The sequence below is a fragment of the Solea solea genome, chromosome 9 (assembly GCF_958295425.1).
Source record: "Solea solea chromosome 9, fSolSol10.1, whole genome shotgun sequence".
NCBI classification, from domain to species: Eukaryota; Metazoa; Chordata; class Actinopteri; order Pleuronectiformes; family Soleidae; genus Solea; species Solea solea.
Window position 1 is genome coordinate 10,106,084 of NC_081142.1, and position 15,699 is coordinate 10,121,782.

At 38.8% G+C, this 15,699-nt stretch overlaps 1 protein-coding gene across 1 annotated transcript; it reads left to right on the forward strand.

The window, feature by feature from the left end:
* The first annotated feature begins 847 nt into the window (after positions 1–847).
* On the forward strand, positions 848–11,729 carry matk (megakaryocyte-associated tyrosine kinase). Its single transcript, XM_058637383.1, has 13 exons — positions 848–1,143; positions 1,309–1,351; positions 2,590–2,703; positions 2,838–2,953; positions 3,236–3,455; positions 4,646–4,739; positions 5,606–5,671; positions 5,805–5,904; positions 6,076–6,160; positions 6,881–6,954; positions 7,095–7,290; positions 7,474–7,560; positions 9,811–11,729. The coding sequence occupies exons 3-13, from the start codon at positions 2,590–2,592 to the stop codon at positions 10,000–10,002; spliced, it is 1,344 nt and encodes a 447-aa protein (XP_058493366.1). The 5' UTR covers positions 848–1,143; positions 1,309–1,351; the 3' UTR covers positions 10,003–11,729.
* Positions 11,730–15,699: the final 3,970 nt, after the last annotated feature.

Below are 15,699 nucleotides of genomic sequence, written 5' to 3' on the forward strand. Positions count from 1 at the left end.
TGTTTTTTTTTCTCATTATTGTTGTTGGTAAACACCTCACACATCGGCAAGCACAGTTTCGAGGTCCACTAACAATTTGGCAAAACTCTTGAGGCCTTTGCCCGGATTTAGCAAGAACCACAACATTGATGTAATGGATTATAGATTAATAGATTAACAATTAATAGATACAATTTTTACCATAACTGAGATGTATGCTGTTAACAAAAATGTGCATCATTAAAATGTGAATAACAAACAAGGAGCTGCACTGTTAATCAGCATCTGGTTTATTTTTTTTTATAAACATTGAACTGATTTAACTGAAAATAAGATTATTTCAGCAGCAGTCAACGCAACATAACTATCACATGAGAGGCGAGCTAAGTGACAGTGACGGACTGTAAAAACATATGGAGTCCGACCGTGGCATTTTTTTAAATGCATCTCTTAAGCAGACTTCATTTTCCTTCTTTGGTCGATAAGTTTTGAGAGGGACAGTTGAGCCTTTTAGGTCCAGTAATGCTAGGTATTTTTGACACATACTGTAGCTGCAGCTCACTTCATTAAACACAGTTTATGGGCTATATATGGACAATTTAATTGTAAATAAACTGACTGTATTTTTTGTTATCAGTGAATCCTGTATTTCAATTGTATGTGTCCTTAATCTCTGATGACATGGTCATTTACATTTCTTACATAATGTATACCTTTTTAATTGAATTTGGTAAATGGACACTCCTACTTGCGAGGTCCACCAGTGGGCCGCGAGCCACACTTTGGAGAGCACTTGTCTAAACGCAAGAAAGAAAAAAAGGGGGAAGTGTTTCAGTCCAACCTCAGCGTCACTTATTTCGTCGCCTCATCAAATATAAACTACATTTGACTAGAAACTGAGGAAGTGTGTTGACGGACGGACTCACACGGCAGCGGCAGCAGCAGCTGCAGCGGCGCACATGTATTAGTGTAGCGTCTCTGCTCCTGACAGACAGACAGACAGACAGACAGACACTGGGTTTGTTTGAACGAAGTCACATTAGACTGACAATGACAACGAGAAGAAGAGAAGGAGGAGACGACGACAGCAGCTGCTGAGGATTTAAAGCCGGTGTTTGGAGTTCGGTTCTGTCTCGTTCGTCTTCGTCCGGAGGAGAACTGCAGGTACTGAACATTCATGTCGACCAGAAACCAGACTGAACGCGACGTCAGCTGCTTTATTCTAATGTATACGTTTACTTCTGTAACTCCACTGTGCTCTTCGACAGCAAATATGAAGACGTGTACTGTTTTGTTTTTTTTAGAGGCATTTTTTTTTGTCTTTGACAGGTGCTCAACACAGCTGTGCTCAACCCTCCTGTTCATTGCAAAGGTATGTACTGTTATTAGTAATATTCACACAGCTCATTGTCCGCCAATGAACACTACACACAGATACACACACGCAGTATGGTCAAAAGAGACAACAAATAATCGTTTGTTTGGGATTATGAAAAGAAGGTTTAGTGTGCTGTATCCACACCTGTACGACCCATCACTCAAATAATACACGCACATACAAAACAGGGCAACATCCTGGTGACAAATCTACTGGAATGGAATGTGAGACAAAACGCTAGATTTTATGTGGACCCTAGTTTACGATGTCTGTGACCCTCTGCAGACACAGGATGTGAAAGGTACAGTATGATCTGGTCCTTACAGGGGGGTTTCCTAGTGTATAGGTGAGTTCACATCAAACGCAAAGGGATTTCCCCTGTTGCATTACTTGAGCTATTCATGTCATAATGTAGGCTACCTGCTTGCCTCCACTTCGTCAGCAATAGACCACAGGTTGTGAGGATAGTCACAGTCACAACACCAGCCATCATCACCAACATGGGCTGTGCACTTGGCTCTTTCCTGTACACCAGGCTTTCTCATTCCTGGACCCACTGCCCTGCATGTTTTAGGTGTGTCCCTGCTCCAACACACCTGATTCCGATGATCAGCTCATCAGCAATCACTGCAGGAGCCCGATGATGAACCATGTATTGAACAGGGTTAAGAAATCCCGCTCTACACCTTCTACACAAAAATGACTGCATCAGCCCCTCACTCCTCACCACATACTACTTGGATGTCACTGTCATACTGGACCGGCTGAACGACTACAACTAATGGGCCACTGACAATTTTTGACCATTTTCCTGTTAATTTAAAAAAAAAAAAAAAAAACAAGTTACTTATAAGAATGTAACTCCTGTTTTCAATCCGCAAGACTCACAATGTGGCCATGACCTTTCGCAACTGGAAGTTCACAGACGTCATCTGCAACCAGGTTCCTCTTGGGCAAATCCAGCTGTCAATCACTGTTGTCTACTCACTCATATGTGTCATCTATTTTCCTCTAAATGGGAATGTAATTTCCAAAATTGACATCATCTTGTAATGGAGATGTCCCGAAACCAGCCAATGAGACCATTAACTCATCAGGAAAATGTTAACTGACGTTATTAATCAAATGGGAAGTAGGCTAACGTCCCCAGGCTAATGTCCCCATAGATTTTTTTTAATATATACAGTCTCTGGGTGGATGTCTTTTTCATTATTGTCTCTCTGCCTCCACAGATGAACTGGACTGCTGGTACACAGTGTGTCGCCAAGGGAGACCACAGAAAACCCAAACCTGGAGAACTGGCATACCACAAAGGAGACATCCTCACTATTGTCGACATCAGCACGGTAGTGACATGTTTTAATGAAGCCATGTTGTTTTAGTCAAGTGATATTGAGCTAAGGCACTATTTATACAGACTTGTAAGTGGACATCCTCTTTTTGTTTCTATATATGACATAAGACTCTTGTTCCTTTGCAGAGAAAGGGGTTTTACAAAGCTACACACAACAGCACAGGAGATGAAGGACTCATCAACTCCACCAATGTTCGTGAAAGAGAGGCTCTGCGTGTCGATCATAGCCTCAGCCTTATGCCGTATGTCTCTTCTTCCACTTCCTCAGAATTGTACACCCTGTGTTGCTCACAAAAGTATGATATTGTGTCACTGTTTGGTCATGACTTATCTTGTGACTACGCTGTGGGCTAATGTTAGATATACAAACAAACATTGTCTAATTTTGATATGTTGGCTGCTGAATAGTTTTTTTTAGTCCCATATACATTCAACAAATAAATAGAGATGTTTGGAACATAAATGGACATTGCAGTGGCATGACTTCATATTTATGTAGTTCACATTGTGCTGTTGTTCACCAGTTGGTTTCATGGGAAGATCTCTGGTCCGGAGGCTGTGTGTAAGCTGCAGCCACCTGAGGACGGCCTGTTCCTGGTGAGAGAGTCTATCCGCCATCCCGGTGACTACGTACTGTGTGTAAGCGTCTCTGGAGAGGTCATCCACTACCGTGTGATTTATCAGGACAACAAGCTGACCATCGACAACACACAGTATTTCTACAACCTCATTGACATTGTTGAGGTAAGACACAGTTAACTGGAACGTCTTAGAGATAAACTTAATCTAGCTTTAGTGTTTCCTAACAGAAAATATTCACATATAAGAAGATCTTATATTGTCTTGTTTCTTGAGTTAAAAACACAGTCAAACACTCGGCAACACTGGGCCACCTTTAAATTCAAGCACATATCACATGTCTTTAAGCATCATCAGTAATGAACAGTGACGGACAGACCAACCAGGTGTCGGCATCAGTGCCAGGCAGTCATGTGCTGAGAAATGTTAAACTTAGAGTTTAACAACAAATTATTCATCAAACACTCACTGATTTCGTTCACAGCAACATCAATTTGCTGAGAACCCTCTTAAAGTCTCTGATTGGCTCTGTACAGGAGAAAGTGATTGTTGGGAAGTCCCTAACAAGGCCCAGTGCCATTAGCTTGCTTCAGTTTGGTTAGATGCAGGACCCATTGAGTGTCTTCTGTCTTACACGCACAGTTTTTGTCAGCCTGACATTCTTCATACGTCAAACTGACTCACAGACTGGAAAACTCATGATGCACAATGCCATTTTTGTTTTATCTGTGTTTATGCTCACACATCCACAGCATCTTATCAGGGAGCAACAGATGCGTCAGGTCTGAGTCAGAGTCGCCAACTTAGTACAAGTTAGGAAACAGAGGGAGAACGGACCACGTCAATATTTAGGCTGCACAGTATTAACTGCTCTGCTCTTGTGCCTTTAGATTGCAGATAGTCCAACATTTATTTGGTGCATTTAAATTTAGCCACTACTCAATCACACTTTTTTTCAAACTTTTTTTTTAAACATCTTTTATTTCTACTCACTTGTTATCATGCAGTTTATCTTAAACGTAGTTTAACCTTAGTTATAAATATTTTTTTTTTCTCATGAAGCCACAGTCCTGACCACAGTGTCAGAATGGCTTCCTGGGTACTGAGGTGGTTTCTCTGCAGAACTCAAACTCTCTATGTCAAAGTGTCAGTGAAACTGACTATGTGGTGTTCTTAGTAACACCACATATAAGATATACAGTGCATTCTTGAACACAAGTTAAGTGTTGTATAAACCAAATATGGACATATAGATGAAACTACGGATGTTCTAGTCTTGTTGTGAAAAATCTATCACACCTTATGTTACTACCTTTGTTTGATGAATATCTGATGTCATGTTTCTGTCTTTGCAGTTCTATTCTAAGAACAAAGGCTCGATTGCTACAACGCTTCTGAAGCCCAGACAAAAACAAGGGACCAAGTCAGCTGAGTTAGAGCTGTCTAAATGTAAGTCTGATGTTGCAGTTTGTGTCCTGAGAAGACTATTTTCATACAACGGTGTCTTTCTTTACAAGGATTGATATATACTGCATGTGTTGGCCAAACAGGGTCCATGGTGTATGATTTAGTGGCATCTAATAATGAAACTGCAGATCCTTCACTCACTCCTCTCTTTCTACGGTGGTCTTTGCATATCCGAATGGATGTAGTTATTCTTATTTTGAGTAGTAAGCTTCTTTTCTGGCTTGTTTGACTATTTTGGACATAGTAGTAAAGGAAAGAAAACCTGCGTAAAAGGTTCTTGTCTCTTTCGAGAATAAAGTTGTACTATTATGAAAATAAAGTTGTAATACTACGAGAATAAAATCATAATTATTATTTAAGCAAAATCTCAGATGATGCTGCAACTGATGAGGAACGAAGAGCATTTTATGAAGTTTGGTTTGGGCTTCACAAATAAGGAAATACCTTATCCTTTGGCACATCAGCACCTCGTTATCGTTAGCATCAGAACTTTGAAGAGATTGTGAAAGAAACTGAGTCTGTTTTCCAAGAAAGAATCACACAGACTTGGAGGAAATCATCTCTTTTGCGCAGGAGGAAATGACTGGTAGTGGTCGACTGCAAGGCTGACACTGGCTACATATGTGTTCTGTTTAAAGAAGTTTTTGTCGTTTCTCAAGAAACAAATAGATTGATAATTACATTTTTGAAACTACGGCTGCCCTTCAGTCCATTTTGTGGCCCTTATACTTAGTCGTAAACACACACAAATGGTTGTAAACTATAGTCAATATCTTTAACTAATACTAATCATAATCAAGAAAGTAAGTAGTGTGTCAGGTTTACTGGACTGTCTCTGTCCTCTCCAGCTGGATGGCTGCTGGACCTGGCGAAGCTCACACTGGGAGAGAACATCGGAGAGGGAGAGTTTGGTGGTGAGCTTTCATACATTATCTCTGTGCCCTCATGAGAATCATGTTGGAAAAGATTTATCAGAAGTGAAGTGCTGTCATCACAGCAAGGATGGTGATATGATATTAAAATAACGGGTATGATTCTCCAAACCAGCTGTGTATGAAGGAGAGTACATGGGCCAGAGGGTGGCAGTAAAGATCATTAAATGTGACGTCACTGCTCAGGCCTTCCTGCAGGAGACTGCAGTCATGACGTGAGTCTGAGGATTTCCTCATTTTGTTGTTGTTTTTCCACATCTCTTTTCAAATATTTGAGGAAGTTCTGAATTAGTAAATTATGTGTCAATTAAAAAAAAAAAAAAAAAAAAAATGACTGCTGTTATCTTTGACTTATATTAGTTTCACATGAGATTCTTCTCTCGCAGGAAACTCCAACATAAAAACCTGGTGAGATTACTGGGTGTCATTCTTCACCAAGGGCTTCATATTGTAACAGAGCTCATGACTAAGGTATAGTAAACACATCATTTATCTGCGTTTCTCAGGGTAGATATTCCCATAATAATAAGATAACATGGTTACCTTGGTTTGGTCTTTTTTGGCTTTTCCATCTTACAGTTTTAGTGAGACTCAGTTTGGCACGACTCTACTTGGGTTTTTTATTTTTTTTGCATTCCCATTAGGGATAGTACCTGGTACCTGGTGTTTTTTTTGGTACCTTCTCTGAGGAGGTTCCAAGCGAGCTGAGTCGATTCTAAAATGTGACATGGACAGACTGCCGTCCACTGATTGGTCAGAAAGTCACAAGAATCCAACTGAACAATGTCGAACTGTAGATCAGTTAAAAAGACTTCAAAATCAATCAAAATATAGCAAGGACATTTCTAAAATCTCAATATTTAACAGAGGAGTCAATTTGTATTTGTGTATTTAGTGACACCACTGCCGAGAGACAGTAATCGTGAGCCAAGTCACAACCCGTTCGGCCGTATTTTAGTTGAGCAGTAGAATTCACTTTTGTTATACTAGCACAATGCTGCTTGTCTTTCTTGACATAAAACTCTTGACATGAAACAATGGTTTGAATTTAACGGACATTTGTTTATATTTAAAAGTTACACACTACAGTCTTACGAGTGCTATTGCCCATAGCACTAAGTGAGAAATCTTCTCAAAGAACCTTCTTCATGACTTTTAATGATTTGATTTGATTTGATTTCTATGTTGCAGGGAAACCTTGTTAATTTTCTCAGGACAAGGGGGCGTTCTGTTGTACACTCACCTCAGCTGCTCCGCTTTGCACTGTAAGCTTTTTGAAATATTCATATTAAACCTAGTAATGTTCACAACAGAAATGATACTGAATGCGGACGCTGTCACTGGATGGACAGTGAATGTTCTTGCAGCTTGTGTCATGAAAGTCAAATTGTGTGCATTGTTGCAGTGACGTGTGTGAAGGGATGGAGTACCTGGAGTCTAAGAAGCTGGTTCACAGAGACTTGGCAGCTCGTAACATCCTGGTCTCTGATGAGAGTGTGGCCAAGGTCAGTGACTTTGGTCTGACAAAGCTGGACTCCAAGGTGTCCGACAGCGTCAAACTACCTGTCAAATGGACCGCACCTGAAGCTCTGAAGAAAGAGGTCCGTTTGAAGGGCTGCTATGCTGCTTTCATCTTGGATTAGATTTTTATTATCATCATTATTATTATTATTATTATTATTATTATTATTATTATTATTATTATTATTATTACTGTTAGTTCAAATAAATACTACACAATTACAGTAATTTCAACTGTTCTTCTCCTTGCTGCCATCATGCAGAAATTCTCATCAAAGTCAGACGTCTGGAGTTATGGTGTCCTACTGTGGGAGATCTTCTCATATGGTCGTCTACCTTATCCTAAAATGGTAGGTCATTTGTACACGTGTGGGTGTTTGCCCCTCAGCCCCACTGTTTGACCAACTGCAGACCCTTATATACATAATAACCTCAACTACTCCAAACAAAGTGAAGAACAAGCCCAAAATAAAAGGAGAGTCAAACACAAGAAAGCAAAAGGCAGTCAGAGTCTGGCAGAAGGAGCATGTCATATTGTGGTGTTATGGTAATAGTTTTTTTTTGTCACAGATGTGTTGATATGTAGCTATAATAGAGAAAGAGGAAGGAAGGAGAGAAAAATAGAAACTGAAATCATCATCAGTCTGCTGGGAAGGATTTACAACATTCACAGTGGGTCTGAGCTTCTCCATTTAAACACATATCATAAAAGTTATGTTATGAAAGAAAACGGCTGGACACCTACCACCTAACCTTTGACAGCTGTAAAGAGATGCTCTCTTCTGATTATTGTGCTTCTGAATTTTGCCATATTTTCATCAGGGCATTGTTTTGTTACACAGTGTGTATAATATACCAGTCCCAGTTCAAATGGGCTGTGGTGCCCCTGAGCAAGGCACCCAATCCCCCATTGTTCCCCGGCACAGTACAATGCTGCCCACTGCCAGCTCCTGTGTCTGGCTGGAGTAATAAGGATGGTTTAAATGCAGAGATCAAATTCACTATCAATAATTGGTGTGTGTCCAAAAATAAGTAATTCTTAGGTGTTTTAATGAGCTACATGACCTGAATTGTTACTGATGATTGCTGACTTGTAGGACAGGTATAATTATTGATAAATATTGTGTATGGAATATAAAAATTGAGGAATAGGGTGATCGGTGTGTTTGCCCCCATCTGTAATTATTTAATTTCCCAAAAACTAATTTCAATTTCTTTCACAAATCTTCACAGCTTTTTTCTACAACTTTGCCAAACTGAGAGCAGACAATTAACTCAGATTTTCACCAATAAGCAAACAAGAGAAACCACACAGTGCCCTGTTAACGGAACTGGCTTGTTGTCACTGTTGCTGTGTGAAAGGATTACACAATACTCGTACACTAAGTAAACACTCAGGTTGTAGGGTAAGAAGATTATCACTACATTCTTAGGATGGCCTTGCTGTATGTACATGCTTTTTCTCATGTCAAATTATATGGAACACTGTAACATGTCCTTAAAACCGCTGTTCTGTATCACAGAAATGAATATTACTACAGCAGGTAACTGTGATGATAGAACCAAATGAAAAGCCCTGTCAAGTTTTGGGCCCTGGGAAGGATGTGTCCTCTCCACATTCGTTTTCCTCTTGAAATGATTCCCTCAGGATTATGTATTATCACACTGTAGGTGTGTCGGTGAAATCTGACCACCAAACCTGGTCATCACTAGACCGTCATCACTAGATTGACTTAGTGTGTCTGAGCAGGAAACCGCTTCAGGTCACACAGTTTAAGGAACTGCGTCAGCGATCAGGATAGAGGTTTAGCAGCGAGACGGGGCAGGTCACGCGTTGTTACCTGTACATCTTATTTAGCCAACATGAGGAATTAATCTTATGGTTAATCGTATTGTTTTCATGTTGTTATTTAATCTACTCTATCAACTGCGTTTGGCACTGGTTGGGAGGAAGTGGAAGTTAATCTTTGTCAGTGTCACAGAAGTCAAAGCGTGTAGGTGTATTTGGGAAGACAGTGGATCATATTAACAATGTACAGTAGCGTCTGAAAAGGAGCATGCTACATAAATAAAGCCCTGTTTGTCGCACTAGTCTGTCTCTTGAAATCCCTGCTCCCTGACCCCAGGTGATTTGTCTTGGCAGGTAGTTGAGTGAGGACAGCAGGATCAGGCAGCATTAATCGCAGGGACAGTTGCCATGACTTGGCCTTCATGTTTATTTTGCACAATACATCAGGTGGTGTCCTTTTAAATGTCGACGAGTATCTCCCAATTACAGCCCGCTAAAAAGGTTAATTTATTTGGGTCAAGTTTATTGTGCCCTCAATTAAACTCAGATCCGCATAATTAGCTGTCTGCTGATATCTGGCAGAGAGAGAGAGAGAGAGAGCGAGAGAGAGAGTGCAAACTGAGAGACAAAGTGTCTCAGACAAAGAGACGACAGCAACGAGTGTCTGTGTAAGTGATTTGTTTTATGCAATGACAACGTTCAGTTTGTTTTCCAACCGCAACATTATCAGGCTGAATGTTTATTTAGCTCAACTGAATTCATCGCCTCTCTTTTCCTCTTTCCTTTCCCCCTGTTTCTCCTGATTCTGAAGTCTTTGAAGGAGGTGAAGGAAAAAGTGGAGGGAGGTTATCGAATGCAAGCTCCGGAGGACTGTCCTACTGGAGTTTACTCACTGATGATGATGTGCTGGGAGCAGGAGCCACGCCGAAGACCTACCTTCAACAAACTGAGGGAGAAACTGGAGCGAGAGATGAGTAAACTTAGTCTGGACCCTGGGTCATAGTATCAGAATGAAATCCAGCCAAGATCTGGGTACATTTTGATCTCACAATGGTGAAAAACAGGTGTGCTCGCTCTTAGGACAGTTGACCCACAAATTGACGTTCTTGTTTTTTTGTGTACATAACACTTGATGAAGCACTGAGCTGCATCTCACACACTTCACTTCAATCCCAGTGGATTATTTTAACCTGGTGGATGGAAGGAGACAATGATTCTAACCAGAAACATGAATGTTTAGTCGGTGGCAGCTACTAACTCACCTTTTAGAGTTGTTCTTGGGAACATATTGAGTGCGACTCAGACCGAGATTGAAGCTGGCCTGAGCCGCTGTACCACGTTATGTATATAAGTGAATGAAGTTAATAGCTTTAATCCTCCATTCTATATGGTTTAGTAAAGAATGGAACAGAATGAACCAATGAGTAAGGCACAAATGCACGAATCATGGTCATTTCAACATTGAGACTTGACTTGACAATGTTTGAATGGATTGTCATGAAACGTCTTCATCCACAGTGAATAAATCTAAATGACCTTAATGATCTGGTAGAATATCACACACCCGTGCACACACACCTCACAGTTAGCTCCAATGACTTTGAAAAAATTCTTTATGCATCAACAGCCTTTCCAGTGCCACCCAATGTTAACGCAGAAAACAATGCTGGTGAATAATGTGGTAAACATTATACCATGTGCCATTTGCTTACAAGTTCCCACAACTGTATGCTAAATCTAGACTTTTTGCTATGTGTGGCCAATTAGAGTAAATTTTTTATCAACTTACAGGACAATAAACACCACTGACTGAAGTCTCAGCAGAGTGTAATACCTGTAGACTCTGAAATACAGAGTTCCAGATGAAGACTAAATGCAGGTCAATTGCAGGTCATGTTATATTGGTCCTAAGATGTGGGGAGAAAATGTCTCATGTATAATTAGATACTTTACATGAAGTGCAGTCCCCCCCTTTACTTTTTGAGTGATGCTGCTGCTCACAAACAGACAAACATCAGCCTCTTGGCAGATGTAAAAGTAATGACTTTTACTAACTTTTTTGGTTGTTAAATCACTATTCACTTGTTTCAGATTTTCTCAAAGTGTTTTGGTTAATGGTCAGTTTGTGGTACACTCTGATTTATTTATTTCAAATGTTTGAATGTAATCAAATTTAATTTGTTTCATAAGACTAAATCTGAGGGAAATATGGTATTTATTGCTACCTTCCTTTTCCTCTTTATCAGGATTTTGAGATTATAGTGAGTGACTTTGTAATTTTTTGTTATCTCGTGGGATCTCTCTGTATGTGCAGGTACAAAACGCTTTGTTCATCCTTAATCTTTTGCAAAACCATTTGGACTGTGATTATTTATTTTACATTTACAGTTGTTATTCTATTTATTACATTCCATTCACTATACCACTCATTTCACTGTGTAATTATGTGATAAAAATGCAATAAACCCCCTCTTTTGGATTACCATCACGTCAAAAGACTAAATAAAAGATGTCATTTTATTTTAAGTCTGTGTAAGCCTGCTTGTCTCTGTCCCAGGAGATGGATACCAAATTGAGGTTTGATGCTTTATCTGTTGTTATCATACGAGAGTCCTTCAATATAGTTCAATCTGCTGTGTTTTACTCAACCTTACTGATGAGCAGCGGTTTTTCTGCACAAGGATTTATAAAGAAACCAAATGTCAAAATAAATAAATGAAATAATGAAAATGTTGTTGTCTTTTATGAGGATGAGTTTTTATTTTGTGGAGGATTTTCTTTCAGCACTGATGTATAGAGGTCTGGGGATAGACCTTTAACCTGATAGACCCATGTGTTAATGGGTGAGCTGAGAAGTTTTTTTCTAATGCTCAGTGAAGACTTAATCTGCTGAAGCAGTGACAGATAGACAAAGAACCAGCTCTCAGCTGCTACTGTCAGCTGTTCCTTAAGAGACAAAAGACATTAGCGCAATAAGCAGTGTTAAACTTAAATTTAAACTTATTTATAACAGTCACCATGAGGAGTAAGTGCTGAATTTCACCTTTACATTCATTTTTTACATACATTACACAATACTACTACTACCACTACTGCTATTAGTACTACCACTATTACCACTACCTATACTTCGACTACTAGTACCTATACTTCTACTACTACTACTTCTACCACCACTACGACTGCCACTACTGCTACTACGACTACTACCTATCCTACTACAACTGCTACCACCACTACTACTGCTACTACAACTACTACTACTATTGCCACTACAACTACTACTACCTATACTACTGCTGCTGCAACTACGACCTATACTACTAATACTACAACTATTACAACAACAACAACAACTACTACTACTTTGATAACTAAGAATATAATAATAGCTCTATGAACATCACACCTTTCAAAACTAAAAAAAAAAATAATAATGTACAATTCGAACACTGAAAACTACACAGCACAAATGACACAGTTGGAGAAAAATAAAAAAAATACTTTAAAAACAGGGCCACACGGCGGTGTAGTGGTTAGCACTCTCGCCTTGCAGCGAGAAGACCTGGGTTAGAGCCCCGGTTGGAACAAGGGCCTTTCTGCATGGAGTTTGCATGTTCTCCCCGTGTGTGCGTGGGTTCTCTCCGGGTTCTCCAGCTTCCTCCCACACATTAGGTAAATTGGACACTCTAAATTGACCATAGGAGTGAGTGTGAGAGTGAATGGTTGTTTGTCTCTATCTGTGTGTGGCCCTGCGATGGACTGGCGAACTGTCCAGGGTGTACCCCGCCTATCGCCCGATGTAGCTGAGATTGGCACAGCACCCCCCGCGACCCTCTGGTGGAGGATAAAGCGGTAGATGATGACTGACTGACTTTAAAAACATTAGTTCACGAACAACTGTTTAGTTCCATTTTGATCTGGAAAATGTGTACATATGTGAGGTATGTTGACATTTTCCTCTCTTTGTTGTTTTTTTGAAAAAGTTACTTATCAGGAAAAACCAAGTGTTGTTCAACATATGAATCCAGTATACATTCTTTTATGACATATTACCTCGAATTTCTGGATACTTTTTCCTGTTTAAGGGCCCAAATGTAACCACAGGGACAAAGCAAAAATTAAAGAAGGGTTTATTTAAATCCATATCATTCATTTTTCACTAATTATTGATGGAGAGAAGACATATGGACTTGAGTAGGATAAACCCTAAAACAAGCATGCTGATGCTATTACACTGTACTTTAACCTCTTTATAGGAAGCACTTTCTTGACCATTGTTAGTAATTGACAAAGTGGGTTGTGGGTGAGTGTTTTTTTAACCTCTGAAGGAATGCAAATTAGAAAAGTCAGAGGAACGCTGCTGCAGATTGACCTAATGGGGCTTAGCTTGGTTAGGTTTAAGTAGATTGTGGCCACTACAGAAGGAACAAGGATAAGAACAAAGTAGAGACCAATAGCTCTCTGAGCCATGATGTAAGCACATAATATGCTTTTCCTGGAAAACTACATCTGAACAGCTGCTCATCTCTGAATACAGTACGCATCTTTCTTTCCTTTGCTTCACTTCATTAAAATGATTACTGTATATTTATGGACATGACTAACTGATTGAAAAGAAAAAGATTTATTTTGAATGTGTCCTGTTGTTTACCTGAACTAAAGACCAAAGACCGGACTTCCGCTGTATCAGTGTACAACTTTAAAAATAACTTCTAAACTGTGACAGTGAATCCAATCAGTGCTCAGTGTTAGACAGTGACTGAGATTTGACAACTTAAGAGAAGGGGAAATCTATAGATTGGCATGAGGAGGACTGAGTTAAAACTGACTGTCTGACTGTAAGGAATCTAAAGTGTTTATCTAATCCACAAAAATAAAAATAGACTCAGCGTAGGGAGAGTGAGAAAGTCCAATAGGTTTATTTGATTGCAAAACCATTATAATTACAAAAGATACAATATGTCATAATATTAAAATTGAAAATTAAAGTGTACAATTAATGCATAAATATCAATAAATCATGTTCAACCAAAGAATCTAAAGAGCAGCTTTAACTTAACTTTTTATTAAGTTATTTAAATGTATTTAATTTCTGGTGTTTCACACCGACTTTAAAGAGGTTACTCGGTTTAACAGTGATGAACAGTGTGATATTCAAACAAATTAGCATAAATAATGCTTACTAATTTGAAATACACTTCAAAGTTGTCATAGCTGTTATAACATTACATCATAGGTCATGAATTGAATTATAAAAGTCTATGAAAACCACATTGCTTTCATTTCAACGCAGTTATACACTTAATTAAGTAATTTATTCACTTTCTGCCAATTACCCTGCCTATTGTTACACAGTGGAGCCATTTTTGTGACTATTTCTTCGGTGTCTAATTAGTGGTAAGTTAAGGGTATAGGGTTAAATTTAGACTTACAGACAGCAGTGGAATTAAAATAAGTCATGGAATTGGATGCAAAACCCAAACAAAAGTTTCTCATACTTTTACTAATTCCTCACACATTCGTTGACTCTACAAAGGTGTTAGAAGCTTTTCATCCTGGGATAATAGTATATTATTCTCAGGATGGCAGGAAGAAGGTATATAACAAAGACCTGACGATTGGTCAGGGATTCGTGATCATGAAAGATATTATATGTAATAGAAGAAAAGAGCTACTGGACCATCATTAGTAGATGATCACCATCTCCAAATTTAAACCGTATGCAGTGAATCTGGACAGAAGGTGAAAGCAACAGTGTCAGATAAAACCCTTCAGACAAAAATGCCATATTGTTTGTTTGTTTATTTTATGCTTGAAAATGTATATTACATTAAGTTTAACAAGGAGGTAGCTTCCTTTTGGATGTTATTGTATAACGTTTTTGTTACTATGAGACTACAGTACATCCCAATTAAAACCAACTTTGCAATGTTGTGGCAAAGAAACATCGTACTGAATTGGCGTTTTAGTGTCAATGATGGATTTCATTCTCATTCTGCCAATGTGTGCGTGTGTGTGTGTGCGCACTCATCTCTCTGTACTATCCTCTCTTTACTCTTTACCTTCCTTCCTCCTTCAATCTCTTCCTCTCACCTCCCTCAGTAAGCTGACATTAGCTGCTTTTTTAGTTCAAATAGGATCAGGGTGACTTACATTGTAATCTGAAAAAACTACGCAGTCGGATTATTACACTGCTGCACTTCAAGCGATATGCTCAAGTGTTAACTTACAGGCTCTCATATGAATTATGGTTTCCTGATATGAACTTTAATTTAAATCCTCTTTATTTGATTTAAGATACTGTTGGAAGGTGATTGTTTGGGATTTTACTTAAAGTCCAAACACTGAAACTGAGATTTCTTCAATATGATCATTGTAGTTATCTATTATAGACAGTGAGTAAGTACATTTTATTTATATAGCACCTTTCATAGATATGGAATCACACAGTGCTTCACAATGCAATACAAGTAAAATACATAAAACACAGACATGGTACATTAAAAACAGAGGTTTTAAAAACAGCAAAACACAATAAAAATAATAAAACAATAAAAAAAATAACTAAAAGCCTCTTTAAAAAGAAAAGTCTTTTAAATACAAAAACAACAGACTGGACAATACTCAACACAACCTGTTTTTTTTTTTAAGTGTTAACCTCTTTAAAAAAAATTTAAAAAAATCTTTTGCAATAGTA

What these genes read in the sequence shown, in the direction of transcription:
- matk (XM_058637383.1), top strand. Translation starts at nt 2,590, where the DNA reads ATGAACTGGACTGCTGGTACACAGTGTGTCGCCAAGGGAGACCACAGA. An exon ending in ACCTCATTGACATTGTTGAG is followed by an intron (nt 3,456 to 4,645) that starts GTAAGACACAGT and finishes CTGTCTTTGCAG; the next exon opens with TTCTATTCTAAGAACAAAGG. An exon ending in CAGGAGACTGCAGTCATGAC is followed by an intron (nt 5,905 to 6,075) that starts GTGAGTCTGAGG and finishes CTTCTCTCGCAG; the next exon opens with GAAACTCCAACATAAAAACC.